This window comes from Anser anser (genome assembly GCF_964211835.1).
Source record: "Anser anser genome assembly, chromosome: Z".
Classification (NCBI taxonomy): Eukaryota; Metazoa; Chordata; class Aves; order Anseriformes; family Anatidae; genus Anser; species Anser anser.
In genome coordinates, this window is record NC_139723.1 from 88,171,899 (window position 1) to 88,189,181 (window position 17,283).

Below are 17,283 nucleotides of genomic sequence, written 5' to 3' on the forward strand. Positions count from 1 at the left end.
CTGCGGCCAGGCTCCTTTTGAGTGGGCCCACCTTCTGGTTGGCAGCTCTGTCCTGTGCAAGTTACTCCTAGTGGGTAATTCAGCGTCATGTAATAAATGTGTCTGGTCTCCTGGGATCTACTCTGGGTAAGGGCTGATGACACAGTGGTACACAGATACCTGAGACAGTTTTAAACTGAGTAGTTTAATGTCCCAAGAACAAAGCAGTCACGACTGTGCATTTAGGCTAACTTACTCTTTGGGGACATCTGTGCAGGGAGGATTTTTTCCCCTATTGTGCTTTATTAGACAATTAGAGAAGGCATTCTGGAAAGGTTTCAATTTCTTGTTCTTTTCCGTTATTATTCTCACTGATGTAGGGTAAGTGATTATTGCAGTCTTCATCCATGGATTATATAAAAGTCTTTGCATTTCAGAAATGCTCATTTCTCTCTTTTTGTCTTGCAGGGAATAACTTAATGGCTTTTAAGGTTAGAAGGGACCATTATGTTTAGGTAGTGTGACCTTCTGCAAAGCTTGGACCAAAGAATGTTTCTCAATAACTTTTGTATCAAACCTGTGTGTGTTCTGTATGTGGAGCTTTTTGAAAGAAATTGAGAATAGTCTTAAAAACATAAACAGATTAAAAAGGAAATTATACCAGTGCGGGATTCCTTTTATTACAAAATCACAGAATGATTGAGGTTGGAAGGGACCTCTGGAGGTCATCTGTTCCTCCCCCCCCCCTTCTGTAATTGATCTTTTTAGACCTCTACAGGTGATTCATTTTGCACACCTTTGCATATTCTTGAAACATATGTGGAAAAGGCAAATACCATAGTGGGATTTATGAAGGAAAAGTGCACTCAAAGTTAGCTTTCCTTTTACACAGCATTTGCAAGGTTTCAGTTTTTAGTTATCTATTGGGTTTTGGAATGGGAAGGAAAAAACAGTGATAGTGGCCAGTGGTGAACAGAAAGAATGGGATCTGGAAATTGTTATCAGTAAAGGGGAAAAACAAACAAACAACAACAACAAAAGAAACCCCTAAGGATCTGGTATTGTTTACCCTAAAAAGTAGACTAAAGGGAGGTAATGGTCTCAGCATAAAGTGCTGTTGCAAGGAGTATAGGTGAATAGAACCGCACGTAGTTCATTCAGGTAGCATCAAGAGAGATTCAGATTATTCAGTAGGAAATACAATGGTGAAAATTGTGAATGACTGGAATAAATTGCATTGGAGGTTGTAGAATGGGAGGTCTTTAAAGTCGATGAGACACCTGGCAGCAGCAATGCAGATATAGTAGATCCTTCGTTGGAGTTACTGGAGCAAAAAAATGCATTGTGGACGCTGGGTGACAGATATTCCATAATGCATATAAAGCAATTTAGCTTATAGAAAACAGTGCATTAGTCTTGAACGGTTAGTAGAAATACATCTGTTTTGCTCACTTTGAGAAGGTTCATGAGGTTGATAGTGCAAATGTCAAGTCAAAACTAGACTTACGAGGAATTGCAAATACCTAATTTTTCTGAAAGTCTAGGTATCTTGCTATAATCATAGCATGGGTGGGAGATGGTAGCAGGGAGTGTAGGAGAGTGGACAGGAAGAAAGTCACTTGAAGAGAAAATTTGTTTGTAGAATAAAAATACTAGGTTACAGTCTGTGAACTTGATGGATTGCTGTAGCTCTTGGCATTGTAATCCAACTGTACCTCTGCACTGGGATACTATTCTGTAATGTGTAATTTCTGAAAATACTACTTCAGAAGTGTAATAACACCTTTTTGCATGGCATATGTGAACATATGCTTATTTTGTGTGTGTGCTATTAGAACTTAAAATACTGAGATGATTTTCTGCTTACTTTACAGACTTGCTTACAATCAAATACATGACCATGGGGGATATGAAGACCCCAGATTTTGACGACCTTCTTGCAGCCTTTGACATACCAGACATGGTTGACCCAAAAGCAGCTATTGAATCTGGACATGATGAACATGAAAGCCACATAAAACAAAATGCTCATACAGATGAAGATTCTCATGCACCTTCATCATCTGATGTTGGTGTGAGTGTCATTGTGAAAAATGTACGTACAATTGATTCTTCTGAAGGAGTGGACAAGGATGGCCACCATTCCACAGGCAATGGCTTGCATAATGGCTTTCTAACATCATCAGCTCTTGATAGTTACAGTAAAGATGAAGGGAAGTCATTTAAAGATGATGGGTCAGCTTCTGAGACTACATTGAAGGATTCAGCTTTCAACCAGTTTAGCCCAATTTCAAGTGCTGAAGAATTTGATGATGATGAAAAAATTGAGGTGGATGACCCTCCAGATAAAGAAGAGATGCGTGCAAATTTCAGGGCAAATGTCTTGGCAGGATCTGTATCTCAGCAGGAATATGACAAACTAAAAGCACTTGGGGGGGAGAACTTGATTAAATCTGGTATCCCAATTTCAAGCAGTATAGATAAAAGTAAAGTTGCTAAACGAGAGACAGAGACAAACTCTGTGAATTTAAGTGTTTACGAGCCTTTCAAAGCTCGGAAAGCAGAGGACAAGTTGCTAAAAGACAATTCTGAGAAGCTTATTGAAAACAGGATACTTGATGGAAAACTGAGCACAGAAAAAAGTGAAACAAGTCTTGCCAGCATTTCACAGTCCAAAGCAAAGTCATCAGCAAAGCTTTCTTCATGCATTGCCGCGATTGCAGCACTGAGTGCTAAAAAGGCAGCTACAGATACCAGTAAGGATTTACAGTCTAATTCAAGAGAGTCTTCTCCATTACCAAAGGACATGAGCGAAAGTCCCCGGGCTATGGAAAAATCACCTGAATCTCAGAGTCTTATTGATGGTGCTAAAAAGCCATCTATTAAGCCACCTGATAGTCCCAGGAGTGTATCAAGTGAAAACAGTAGCAAAGGGTCTCCATCTTCTCCTGCAGGGTCAACACCAGCAATTCCTAAAGTTCGCATAAAAACCATCAAGACTTCCTCTGGGGAGATAAAGAGAACTGTTACTAGAGTGTTGCCGGAAGTTGATTTGGACTCTGGTAAAAAGACAGAACAGAGTGCTTCTATGGTAACTTCCATGACGTCTCTCCTGTCCTCTCCAACTTCTGCTGTTCTTTCCTCTCCTCCTAGAGCTCCTCTCCAGTCTGCAGTTGTCACCAATGCAGTTGCATCTGCAGAACTTGCACCAAAGCAGGTCACTATCAAACCTGTGGCTACTGCCTTTCTCCCAGTTTCAGCAGTTAAAACAGCAGGTTCACAAGTTATTAATTTGAAGCTTGCTAACAATACTACAGTGAAAGCCACTGTAATATCTGCTGCTTCAGTGCAGAGTGCCAGTAGCGCCATTATAAAAGCTGCCAATGCTATACAGCAGCAGACTGTTGTGGTGCCAGCATCAAGCCTTGCCAGTGCTAAACTTGTGCCAAAGACAGTCCATCTTGCCAACCTTAATCTTCTGCCTCAAGGTGCTCAAACCACCTCTGAACTCCGCCAAGTGCTAACGAAACCTCAGCAGCAAATAAAGCAGGCAATAATTTCTGCAGCAGCCTCGCAGCCTTCTAAAAAGGTGTCTCGAGTCCAGGTGGTGTCATCTCTACAGAGTTCTGTAGTGGAAGCATTCAACAAGGTGCTGAGTAGTGTCAATCCTGTCCCAGTTTACATCCCAAACCTTAGTCCCCCTGCCAATGCCGGAATAACGTTACCAACACGAGGTTACAAGTGTTTGGAGTGTGGCGACTCATTTGCTCTTGAGAAGAGCCTGACACAGCATTATGACAGGAGGAGCGTGCGAATTGAAGTGACATGTAATCATTGTACAAAGAATTTAGTTTTCTACAACAAATGCAGTCTTCTTTCCCATGCTCGTGGACACAAGGAAAAAGGAGTTGTAATGCAGTGTTCCCATCTGATTTTAAAACCAGTCCCAGCAGATCAAATGATAGCATCTCCTTCAAGCAATACTGCTACATCTATGCTTCAAAGCGCTGTGGGAGTCGGCACGCATACTGTAACAAAGATACAGTCTGGCATAACGGGGACAGTAATATCAGCTCCAGCAAGTACTCCCATCATTCCAGCTATGCCACTAGACGAAGATCCATCAAAACTCTGTAGACATGGTCTAAAGTGTTTGGAGTGTAATGAAGTTTTCCAAGATGAGACATCTCTTGCTACACATTTCCAGCAGGCTGCAGACACGAGTGGACAAGTAGAGTATCATATGTTTAAATTCCAATGTTTCACCTATAAGCCTAGGAGACTTTGGATATGTTTTTCTTTCATTTAGATGTTAATTATCTGAATCTCCATGATTAAAAACATAAACTAAAACCACAAAAAAAGCTTGCGAGCACTTTTATAGTGAACGTCAACATTTTTAAATAAGACTTTTCTTAGAGTTGCTTAGGTCCTGAAGTCTAAAATTTCCATTCTATATTTTTTACTAGAATTTAGCATTAGCTTTTTTACAGGTGAACATTATAATACTGAAATTGATAACGGCCTTTAAGATTTTTTAATGACTATCTCTGTGCTTTGAAATTCGATTATCCCGTGGAATCCACTTAATTGTCACCCTCATTAACAGCACGCTTTTTAACCTGAGAAATATTTTTAAGTAATTCATTCCTGAGCCATCTTTGGTTTTTGTTATTTTCATATAGCACTATAAGTGAGGTTGGCATTCCTATTACCTACAGGGACTCTAGCCAGCAAATAAATGGCACACTGATTGTACTGAAAGGGTACGCGTGCTGTGTTCTTCAGGTCTTTCTTAAACAGAAAGTGGTGTTGACTAGCACACATTACTTGCTATGTGACCATTTACATATTTGTGTTGGTTTTCCTTTCCTCTCATGATTGCTAATGAATTAAACTTACTTTAGTAAAGAATTCTAAAATGGTTTGTGTGTGGCCTAATCTGAAATGCCTCATTCAATAAAAGTTAGTATTAATCAGTGTGCCATGTATTTTATAACCCTGTAAGAATTAAGATCGTTAATTAAATGATATAGCTGGATTTCCATCGGAGTGTGCCAATTAAAAGGGATTCTGGCACATTTCAAAGCATTCAGTTGATCTTGATGTTGCAGCTTGTTCCTGTGCATCAGCAACGAAGCTGAAAGCCTGCAAACAGGCTCTGACTGATCAAGTCAGGGATGCCCTGGGAATATTCCTGGGACTCTCCCAGCAAAGTGCAGAGTAAAGGATTACGTCCTGCAGCTAGGAAGAAATCCGCTAGTAATAGAAGTGCAGAGAGGTTCTTGTTGGAATCTCTTCACTGATCTTAAGACCTGTTACGTGGCCATGAAGCAGGTACGCTGTTCCCACCAGTACAAGCAGTGATGCAAAGAGATATGAATGTGGAGATAATCTTGATTATATGGATTATGTGGCTCTGCCTCAGCTCCTACTTCACGAACTGGTTAGCAGACTTAGGCTGAAATTGCCTGGATTCATAGTGAATTGCAATGTGAGTGAGTTTGTGTTCGTAATGTACTACAGATAGGCCTACCTAAAGCCAGCTTATTTAAGCCTTATGTCAGAAAGAAGTTAGCAGAATGTATTCTGTCCTTAGATCTTGCTGCAGTTTTGAACATTTTCTAATAGCTGACCAAGAGCATGTTCTGCACCAGCTCTCAAGTTGGCCAATATGCAGTAATTGTTTTTAGCTAACTCCTCTGTTGGTGCATGTTAGGTTTATCTTTTTTTTTTTTTTTCATAATAGGTCCATTAATTATCATTTGTGGTATGGTAAGATCCAGTAGTCCTTGGGAAACCCCTGTTGTGTTTGGTACTATGAAAATGAGTAATTAAGAAGGTAGTTCATAAGCAGAAAGCCTCCAAAACAACCAAGTGAGTAAGAAAGACAAAATAGGTTGGGAGGATGGGGCAAGGATAAAATGGAAAAAATAGAGAACAACAAATATTTTAAAAAAAAAAAGTATTGTACTTGCTTTTTGGGGGGGCCTTTTTTTTGGTATGGACAGGTAAACAGGTTTGTAGAAACACCTTTGGCCTTTCTTGCTACCTCTTATTGGTGCTTGTGCTCTGTTGCTGCTGAGTGTGCTTTGTATGCATGTCCTCTTAGATACTGTTTACCCTGGTGAATTTACTGTGGGAAAGCAATGAGATCTTCATACAGCATCAAAATGTAACATCAGTTAAGCAGAAAGATAAGTATGGGTACACAGATACTGCTGTTTAAGGAGGAAAGCTTATGAAGATACAGAAAATAGCATTGCCTACAACCCACCAATGTGTTTCTCTCTCTTGTTGGAAAGCCACTGTCTTTTAAGAGCTGAGGTGTGAAGAAGGCATTAATACCTGCTTACTAGGCCATGGTTTTCCAGATTTCAAAAAATAAACAAAATAAAGAAAAATAAAAGCCTTGTGCTGCAAAACAGAAAGGAAAAGAAGCAATTTTCATGTTGTTCCATTTTAAAAGAACACAATCAACATTGTTTAAATGTTTGTTGAACTACCTATTAAAGCTGACTTAAATATTTTTTATAGTCCTTTTAATAGATCAAAGAACAGTTTTCAGTTGTGCGCTTTTGTTTATGTTGTGCTCTATTACATACTGTAATGACGTAGCTCTACTGCTACATCATGGTAGCTGCTTAACTGAGCAGTTGCTTTGTAGTGAGAGCAATGCCTCCAGCTTTCTTAACAAGTTAGCTTCTTGTCCCCTCTTCAGTTAGCATGAGCATCACTACAAGAGTAGTGTTTGCTGAAGAAAGTCTGTGTACAGGTGTTTATTAATAGTATGTTTCCCCTTTAAAAGCTTGAAAAAGAGCTTTATTGGACTTCTGTTCTATTAGTGCTTGGCACTGGGTTTTTGTTATGAAACTACAATTAATTTGGGGGGAAGGAAACATGAAAGTTATATAAAATAGATATTTTCACTTGAGGAGGAAGGAAGGAAAAAATATTTGGATTTTGAAAAAAAAATAGAAAAAATAGTTATTATTGGCAACTTACCATTCTTTCTAGTGCCTACCTCCTTACTCTTGAAAAGGAAATTGCATACTGCTTTGTGGTAAAAGTAGGAAGTAGCAGTTACTTCTTTTTAAACTCCTGTTATAAAGTAGAATGATTCTTTTAGAATAACTTTAAAAAAAAAAAAAAAGTAAAACATCAATTAAATGAACAGCAATTGAACAGCAATTAAAAAATGTTCCCTATAAAGTTGTTAGTTTTCTGTAACATCTTCTTTCTGTTAGTAGTCCTATTGAAAAGAACCAGACCACTCACTGGTAGATTTCATGGCTGAATGTAACCCTCACCTACTTAGTGGGGAAACAAAAGCAACAGACCCGGACTAATTCGTGTTAATGTTTGTCTTACTTATAGCTATAAGTGTATTGCTCTCGGGGACACTACACAGTTCATTTACCTTCATGCTCATAGTTCTTGTGTATCTTTATTTTCCACCTCCACCATTTTTTCTTCTAACCTTTTTTTTTTTTTCTGGAACTTTGACTTCAAATGCAGGCAGGTGATGATTTTCACAAACTGTGTTTTATTTTGGTATGGGTTGGAATGAGAGAACTGGAAGTTAATGCCACCTTAAGCCCAGAATAAAATGGTAAGCAAATGTGCTGAATTTCAGAATTTTGCAGTAGATTATTCTTGATCTACTGTAATCAGTTACAATTAAACATTTTACAAGTCAAAATAGCAAACCAGTAGCCTTAACAAATAGCATTATTGGCATTTCGCGTCAGTCTGAATTACTGGCATTGCAGATGAATCTTGAAGACTGCTTGTTGCAAAATCACCATCTGGGATGCGCTCAGCTGGGGTTGGAATGTTGCATGGCTTTTACGTGGCATAGCACCAGGTTTCCTTTTGTAGTGCTGCAGGCAAAATGCTTGGGAAGGGCTGTGAAAACCCCGTATGTTTCTGTGATTGGAGTAAGAAATTTTGTTTTGCTGGTTTCCTACATAATCGAATAACATTCCAGGCCCTCCAGTATTATATTGCTACTTATTAATACATATATGACAGAAGATAAATTTTAGGAATGGTACTGAAGGCTAGTAAATGTGGCAAGCACATTTTAAGTAGAGTTATGGTTAGTCACGCGTTTGCAGCCCGTAAGCCTGAGCTGAATACAAAATTCACATCCCAGACCAGTTCTGTTCAGTGTCGACAGGCATGAGTCACTGGTTCGGACCATGGTTGTTTGGTCAACTGAGGACAAACTCTGACATTTCAGAGTGGATAATATGACTGTATATAGTCATGTTTGTATGACTGTAAAGCCTTTTTGCTTCCGGCACTGGAGTTAGTATTTGTCTTGCATTGATTAAATGGGTACAGGTGATTTTTTGTACTGGCAAAGTTTCCAATACTAGTAAGGCAAACTCATTTGAAACCTATTTGTAACACTGTAGTATTTCTTCTACAATGTTAGCTTTGATTATGCTGTTATATGCTGTGAACCTTACTGTTTTTTAAAAGACACTTACAGGTTAGTGGCCTAAACTGGAAGAAAGGGGTGTCTCTTTGTGAAGCCCCTGTCTTTCAGTAAGAAACTGTTTTATCATGAGGGAAAGGATTATTTCTTAATTATTTGAGGATTTCTTTATATGTAGGTTAGTAAATCATTTTTAACACAACTCTGGAGATCTTGTTTTTTCTATATTCTTGCAAAACGTACACATTACTCCATCTGCAAGACTCTTAAGGATAACATTTCTAAAAATACATAAATATCTTGTTCAAAAATACCCGTGCCACGAAGGAGTCTTAGTTTTGCTTTTAAATCTTCATATGTCACTGATGAGATTCATAATTTCCAGGTCATAAGAGAGAACAATAATTTAAAAGGCCTTACAAAGCAAAGTTGTACAAAATGAAGTCGTTCTGCAAAGACTTTTATTTGTGCTTGACTTTTAGCCAGTGTTTCTGTTGAACTCAACGAAGCAGCAGCTTCTGTGATAAAAGTTAAACAGAAGTATTGCTCCATACAGACTGTCAACCACCTGCTTAGAGATCTTAGTGATGTAGTACTCTAAATGAAACATTTTCACAAATGGTTTTACAGGTTCTGCTCTTTGTGCTCTCCAGTAATGGAAAGCAACTGCGAGCAGAAGTGAAGCGTGTTTCCAGCTCAGTTGCATCATTTACATTTCACCCGAAGAATGACACACAGTACCCAAAGAATTCCGTGATTCTGATTTGGCAAATGGTCAACATGTAGTTGAAGGGTTTTTGGTTTTTTTTTAATTATTTATGTGTAACAAAATACTAGAAAAGAATTGGTACAGGAAGTAGTTCCTGCACTTAGAAAGATTGCCCTTCAAAGAAAAGCTTCTGAAGTATTCCATACATCTGCAGTTTTTACTCAAATGCACAATATTTTGATATTTTACAAAGCAGATGCTGTAGTCTAGCCTGAGAAATATATTTTGAAATTATTTATAGACTATTTGATTGGTAATACTCTGTTTTATTGGCATTGAGAATATTGCCAATAGAATTCATCAAGAGCAAGTATCAAAGAAAGTGAAGATAATATATTTTGTTGGTTTTTTTCTGTATTTATTTTTTTTCTTGTCATGGTGCTTTTAGATAAAGCTGCTAGGTTTTTTTCTCAAGTTTTACTTAGACCCCTTGCACTATTAAGGTAGTCTTTTGAGGCACCTAATAAAATTTAAATAATCTGACGTGCATCTTCTATGGTCAATGGTATGTGAACGAGCTTTGTTTTGTCAGAATCTGGCCCAAAGTGCCAATACATCCCGTTGCCAATATTCTTCACCTCAGTCCCATGAGGTTAGTCAGCAGAATCCAGAATTTAGTCCTTGACTACTTCTTTTGGTTCAAATCACAGTCACAACATTTAACCTTTTGTTTATATTACAGTGTTTGACACAAGAAATAATGTCTAGCTGAACCAAACCTTTTGTTTCATCTATTTTGGTTTATCGTTTAGAAGACATGCAATATCTGCCAGATGCTGCTTCCTAACCAGTGCAGTTTTGCATCACACCAGAGAATTCATCAGCATAAATCTCCATACACGTGTCCTGAATGTGGAGCAATCTGCAGATCTGTCCACTTCCAGACTCATGTTACTAAGAACTGCCTGCATTATACCCGAAGAGTTGGTTTTCGGTCAGTATTATGATTACTTTGTTGTCAATTTATATGTAATTTATGCTTTCAAAAGTAATTTTCCATTTTCATAAGCATTGTTTGTAGAATACAGCTTCATGGGTTTAAGGTTGTCATGGAAACAATGCTATTAGTACTACAAATTTTGGAATAAATACTGCATTAGAATTCAGCTTTGTTTTGGGCATCCGCTTTTGTATGTTATTAAATCAGAATATTAGCTAATCTCATCCAACCATAAAATGTCAGATTCAGGACTTCACAGTTTCTAAGGTCTAGAAAATTCAGATGTATTTTCTTAATTTCAGGTTCATAACAGACTTCTTGAGCTTTTTCAGGACATTGAATTTTAGGCTGTTCTTTCTGGTAGAACAGTCGTTTTCAGTATTTATTATCAGGAGAATTTATTATCAAGATGTGGATGGGCATACCGCACCAGTCTGGTAGCACAGCAAAAACAACTTTGTAAAGTCCTTTTTGCTCTTATTTGCTGTGGGAAGTCAAGATTTGTCTCTTTACACTGCTTGAAAATTATCTTCTTCATTCAAACAGCCTGCTCTTCTGGTTGTTCATTGTTAACTCCTTCAGTTTTCCTTTTATGCTTTCCTTTCCCTGTAATGGCAACTCACTGAGAAAATGGGGATCAGAGGCATTTCATGGAAATGTTAAGTTTTGAAAGGCTTGAAAATTGTTTTATTGTCAGAACTTTACTGACTCTGAGTGGCGGGCAGCACAGCAAGAGATCGGAAGAGCAACCCGTACAGCTGCGCTTTGCTCAGCAGTCCTCAAGCATTTCCATTTCATCCTGTCTGACTGGGGAAGGGTGATTTAAAGTCCTACCCACTAGAAAGCTTCTTCCCCTTCAAGGTACCGCAGTTCCTTTACTAGGATGGCTGTGACGTCCTTCCACGAAGGGAAGAAAGCATTTTTCCTCCATCAAGACAGCTGCTGTGGCAGTTAGTTTTCAGACTAAACCTATGGCCTGACACAACTCTCAAATCTTCATGTTTCTTTGGATTCTTTTATTTTATCCTTTCCTCCAAAGCAGTGGTCTGTCTTGTCCTAAGTTTCTTACATCTGCTTCCTCCACTCTACTGCCCTTCCCAATAGTCTGTACCTCTTTGTATCATCTTCAGGGACTCTTGGCCTGCACCAGTAACACCAGAAGATTCATAAATCCTTCACAGTGAATCATGATAATGTTCCTAAGCTTTCTGAGATTTATCATAAACATCTCATGTCACACTAAGTCAGAATTTATTTGGTGAGAAGAAACCAAAAATACTTAGGCAAGGAAAAGCAGCATCTGGGAAAGTTTAAGGTCTTCCTTCATTAACTCCTCAGCACCTCGTTATCACCATGACACATGCGCTGCTGAAACGCATGGTATGTCTTGGACCAATGGATCTTGTAAGGCCAGTTTGGTTTCAGTGGTTCAGGCTAACTGTCTGAACTAAATAAGCTGAAAATGTCAACCTTAAGTTTGATTGCATCCTAGTGTGTTGAGAACAAGAAGGGTGATACAACAGTCAAAGAAAGGAAGGCTTGGGCCTTAGGAGTTGTTTTAATATGCAACGGTGGATGCTGAGGATCATTTATGATTTTGCATCACTAGAAAATAAAATCCAGGCAAAATGGGATGGAGAAGGGAGAGGAGGGATGTGCCCCAGCTCTACTGAGGTGACACCATAGCAGTAGAGCTGTTAAGGATTCACTGCAATGAGAGGGCCACACTTTCTACTGCTATGAAGAAATGTTCATCTCTATATGAACAGAGAAGAGCTTAACAGACCCCAAGAAGGTGAGGACCATTTACTTTAGAAAATGCACTGGCAAGTGGAGACTAGATAGCTATGGACTTATTTATTAGGATTTACTAGTTATTTACTTATTTACTAGTATTAGGGATGTAAATTAAGTGCTTAAGAAAGAAAGGGTAACATTTCATAAAATTCCATGAAGATCTATTTTAAAAGGAAAGCAGGATTGTTAAGTGCAATTTATAACTATCTAATGCTTTATTGCTATCATTAAGGCATTAAAACAGTATCCAAAAATTATTTGATGTTTATACAAAAATGATCATGCTAACATGATAGATGCCAAAGTTATTATTTCAGAAGCTAGGGGCCTTCCAAGTTGAAACTAAAACTCTTACTGCAAAACACTGATCACTAAGAAATCTGTTGATTTGACAGGTTACGTTTTAATTGCTTATTTCAGTATATTCGCAGATTTACTGGGTATATATACTAAGACTGGACTGGAGGTGCATGGCACTATAAAAGGGGCCATTGTGGGTAGAAATTCTCATGTGCTAATTTTAATTCAATTTTTTAATCATTTTGTTTTAGAATAGATGCGGAAAGGTCACAAATTTTCAACATTGCAGAAGTACGTTTTTGAAAAATACTTTCAGAATTCCAATCTGATATACTGAATTGATTGTAGAGATTCCGTTTAGTTGTTTTGAATTTAGATTTACTTTTTTGTTTGTTTTAATCCAAGCATTGATTTGATTACTAGCACAGAAAATCATTGCCATTATGTTTTCATTAAGTCTAAACAAGGGAAGTGGTGAAAATGTTTTGCTTACTAGTTTTCCATTTTGGTGGTAGCTTCTAAATTACTGTGGTGTACCTTACATAATCCGCTGCATGTGAAAAAAAATGCATTTTATAAAAGCTCTTTACAAATTTGCAGAGGATTGAAGCATTCTTTTTATAATCAATAGAATATTTGTCTGACTCTTCTGTCTATTCTGTTGTAATATCATAAAACGTGCTCTGACTTCATATCTCTTAGATTTTAGAAGTTAAATTTGGGAAAATCCTTTTTTTTCTCCTTTTTGATATGCAAATCTCTGCTTATAGTGATTCTTACTCTGTTGTTTATACTTTTAAATTGACAGTATAATGTAGTTTTAACTGGTTGTATGTATATGCTTAACTCTTCCACTTGCTTGAAAATCAGTGTTGATTCCATTTCTTTCAATACTGCTTTATGCTAGGCTGAACTGACTCTTTTCCACTCTTTTTGCAGCTGCGTGCATTGCAATGTTGTATACTCTGATGTGGCGGCACTCAAGTCTCATATTCAAGGTTCTCATTGTGAAGTCTTTTACAAATGTCCTATCTGTCCCATGGCATTTAAATCTGCTCCCAGCACACATTCCCATGCCTATACACAACACCCGGGTATCAAGATAGGCGAACCAAAGTAAGCAAAATTACTATTTTTACTGTACTTGCTTGCATTCTAATAACCTTTGAAATTGCGTTGTGTCCTGTACTTACAATCTTAATTCAAGTACTGAACAATCAACAGTTTGTCATCCATTTGGTAATGCGTGTCATTCTTCTAATATTTTCAAGAGGTTTTAGCTAGGAATTTATTTGGCAAAGGTTAAATTTCCATGAACATAGCAATAGCAGTTCTTTAAACACAGCACTACAATAAAGTAATGCAGTAATTACAAAAACAATTCAGCCTGCTCGTGTGCTGCTTCTCCTTGTTTTCTAATCCACTTAACCTCACGTGCATTTTTACTGTGAATTGAGATATAATGTGATTCCAAAAAGAACTGCTAAGGCTCACCGGCGCTTTTGTAGTGATTTTCTTAATGTCTGGTTGAAAAGGCAGAAAAAAGTGATTTTATTTTTTCTGTTATGTGTTTACAAATAGTTGTCTAGGTGAATTTGGGAAATTGGTTCTTCTCGTGCCATCAGCCCTCGGGTTGGGGTGCATGCTTGTGGCCGGGGTGTTAGATGCAGCTGCAGTTGTCTCTGGGCAGACCTCAGGCAGCTCTTGCGGGCTGCAGCCTCCTGCGGTGCCACAGAGGTGGTTCTGATCAGGCAGCTGCTCGCTTATCAGGCGGTGTTTTCCGCTGTCTGCTAGATGTGTCCTCGGGAAAGCTGTAAGTTTGGAAATGGTGAGCTAGGTTTTAGCTTCACTAAGACTGTCGTGTCTAAAGGACAACAATCCCTGTCTGGTAAGTGAGAGGTGCCAGCCTTTAAACCTTTTCCAGCCTTGCCCTGAAATTCAAAATAAATACAGAGCTATTTTTATATAAGCTTTTTTCTGATACAAAATCTCTCTTTTCTGGATTAAGGCAGAAGCGTTTCCATTCTTCACCTGGGATGGTGGTATATAAACACAGAAAGTCGTTTACTGAAGGCAGTAAGAAGGGGCATAATTCAGGGTCTTCATTGTGAAAATGTTGAATAATCAAGGCAGGGGGAGCTGCAGGTGTCGACACGTATGAAAATCAGACTTCAAATTGCGTAGGCCTTAAGCCCAATGCCTTCTAATCACAGGCCTTTTTCTTCTCTCTTCTTCCTCTGCTGGTATGAATGCAGAACAGAGTAAATACTCAAATGTTTAACTCTGTTTTGTTTCTTTAAACTGCTTGGAGCACACAAGTACATTTTAACAAGTTGCAGAGTCGAGAAAAATATAGAGCAGATGAAAGAAACAAGGTATCTTGCATTGTAATAACCAGATTTCACAAGAATCTGGCATAACACTTTTTCTTCTAGCCTGTTAAAAGGAGATCTGTTTTTTCTTTTTTCTTTAGCAAAATAGCAACAGACTTACTGTGTCTGATACTAAATTCAGACATTTCCACCAGTGATAAATGATACCTTGTTTTAATTCAGGATAATATCTTAGTGAGAGGCTTTGACATACCAGCATTTAATCTAAAACTTGTTTAAGGTTCGCATGATTTTCATTACAGAAAACTGAAAGATGAAGATCACCAACTGTGTAAGATACTCCACATATGAAAAGTACAGAAGATCTACTGAGTTGTGCTTTTATCTGTTGAACTTCTCATAAATTTGGTGAATTAAGTATTTTGCATTAGTTTCCTTTCCATATGAGAAGGAGTGTTTTCTTTAAATTTGCTCGTTTAAATCAAGATGCTGTCTCACATGCTTGCAGAATGACTAGGAAGGTTTTCCCAGTCTTTGCAATGTTTGGAGTTCCTTGTTTCTGTTTCACAAGCACCTGTAGGTAGTACAGTGTCAGCACCAGGGCTCAAGATGCTCATTGATTACTGTCTGACCATTTAATAAGGTCTATTTCAGGCTATCAGGACCTGTGGTTTTCCTCAGAATTAACTGAATGTATTTATGCTGTTCAGCACCAATGTAAAATGGAAAGTATTTTCTTGTTTGGATTAATTGGTTGCTGAGGTTATTTCTCACGTATGTTAGTCAAGTGACATCAAGTTTTCATAGCTCAAATTCTCTTTTATCTACTGTAGTGTTCCACATTGTACTGGAAGAAATTTATTCTTGTTTGACGAATATGCCAGTGCCACTGCTGGTTTACCTGTCGTGTGTTACCTGCTATCTGTGCTGCGCATGGCCAGCATACATTTTGAAAGCTTAACAATTTGTTGTAAAGAAGCAATATAATACAGTATTATAATGCTAGAGATATTACCATGAAAGTTCAACTGTTTGTTGTTATGAAGTAAGCGTTTTAAAACAAATGAAAAGCACTGTACAATACCCTTTTATGTTTTAAAACAGGAAGCTTTCAAGCTTTTGTGTAGTGCTTGAAGGTCATTTAACCCAGATTTTTAAATGGGAGTTTCAAACCTTATGCTGATAGGCAAATGTTTTTGAACTCCTGTCTGACCACAGAGCCTGGTTTCTAGAGGCCCTGATCACGGCGGTGCTGCGGGAAATAAGGCTGTGTGTGTGAACGAATCAGGGGAGCTGGGAAGGATTTATTAGTTCTCCCTCATAAATGGGCCGAGACCAGCTCAGTCCTGAGGCTCTGTTTATTTGTTCACACAATTTTTGTTTACAGGAATTAGGCTTAGCGGGTAAATGGCTGTGTGCCTCTGGCATTTACTGGAATTGTATGATTTATAATTATATTACAAATGGTTGTTTCAGAACAGATATAGTAAACTATTTGCTGCATGAAAAATGAAGTCTATATGCAGTGATTCTCTAACAGTTGAAATTAGATTATTTTAATATAGGGAAATGGATGGCTTTCAACTTTGTCAGCTCTCTCCTGTAACATACCTAGGATGTTTTGATGTGAAACCAAAGCTTATATGTGATTTTGTTTTTTCAGTAAATAGTGGAAGTCCATAGGAACAGCATAAAGGTATTTTTCATGGCTGATCTCTTTTTGGATATTGGAGAAGTTCTTGTTTATGAAGCCAGATTATGAATATATACTGTACTCTCAGTACAAAATGTATTATCCTACAAGTACTGTTTTTTTGAGGGAAAAAGTGCAGGAAGGAGAAATACCGTGCTCTGCAAAAGCTTTCAAAATGCTAGACATCTTTAATGCGATATGAAAGTATTTTTCTGTGAGATACATGTGTGTTCATTCGAAGATAATATATGAATATTTATTACCCAGATTTTTGAAAAATGAAGAAGTATATGTATCATGCCTATTTTGGTGTGTACTGTAGAGCAGGAGTAGTTAGTGAGCGTGTGTAACTACCCTGGTTGTGCAGTGGCAGTTGAACTGGCTGCCCTTCTCGAGGATCTTGTTGAACTTAGGCTATTGTAAATTATGTCCTAAAGAAGCATAACTGCCTTTAAACTTTGGGCAGGGCTTTAAGCTGATGTATGTTAAATACCAATTACCTCAGTTTTAAAGCAAATCAGCACACTCAGTTGCATGTGTTTAGGATGAAAGTCATGCTTTCAAATGTGAGTCAAAGTAAAACTTGGTGGATATAGTCACAACACGTACTGTTAGGTATCTTGGTATGAATTTGAATTAAGACAGAGATCTGAGTTTTAAAGTTAGATCTATACCAGATAATTCTTGTGCTTTTGTGAAAATAGAGTAATGTCATTTAGCTTTCATAGAAAATATAAGTATTCAGCTCCTGGTGTTTTTAGAGAGAGAATTTTTTTATATATGGTGAATTCACAAATAAGTGAATTTTTTTTGTAGCAGATTCACTTTCTGCTGCCAGTAGCACCTGTAAGTGTTAGTGAGCAGTGCATTACTCAAGGTGGTGGTCATTAAGGGACTGGGAAGAGCATTGGCAGCAAATCAAGGGAGATGATCCTTCTCTTATCTCTTCAGTGCTGGTGAGACACATCTGGAGTACTGGGTCCAGATCTGGCCTCCCTGGTAGAAGGGAGACGTGGACATAGTGGA

At 37.9% G+C, this 17,283-nt stretch overlaps 1 protein-coding gene across 13 annotated transcripts in view; it reads left to right on the top strand.

Moving 5' to 3' along the window:
- The window catches only part of LOC310889350 (zinc finger protein 532), a 45,463-nt gene that overhangs the window by 13,518 nt on the left and 14,662 nt on the right, over positions 1–17,283 (top strand). For 12 of the 13 annotated variants that reach the window (XM_083816708.1, XM_083816710.1, XM_083816714.1 and 9 more), the window contains 3 exons: positions 1,854–4,210; positions 9,947–10,128; positions 13,171–13,347. In XM_083816708.1, coding sequence (XP_083672834.1) covers positions 1,874–4,210; positions 9,947–10,128; positions 13,171–13,347 — 2,696 coding nt within the window. In that variant the 5' untranslated portion in view covers positions 1,854–1,873. The remainder of the gene's footprint in view (positions 1–1,853; positions 4,211–9,946; positions 10,129–13,170; positions 13,348–17,283) is intronic. The other variant, XM_083816706.1, reaches the window with a different exon arrangement.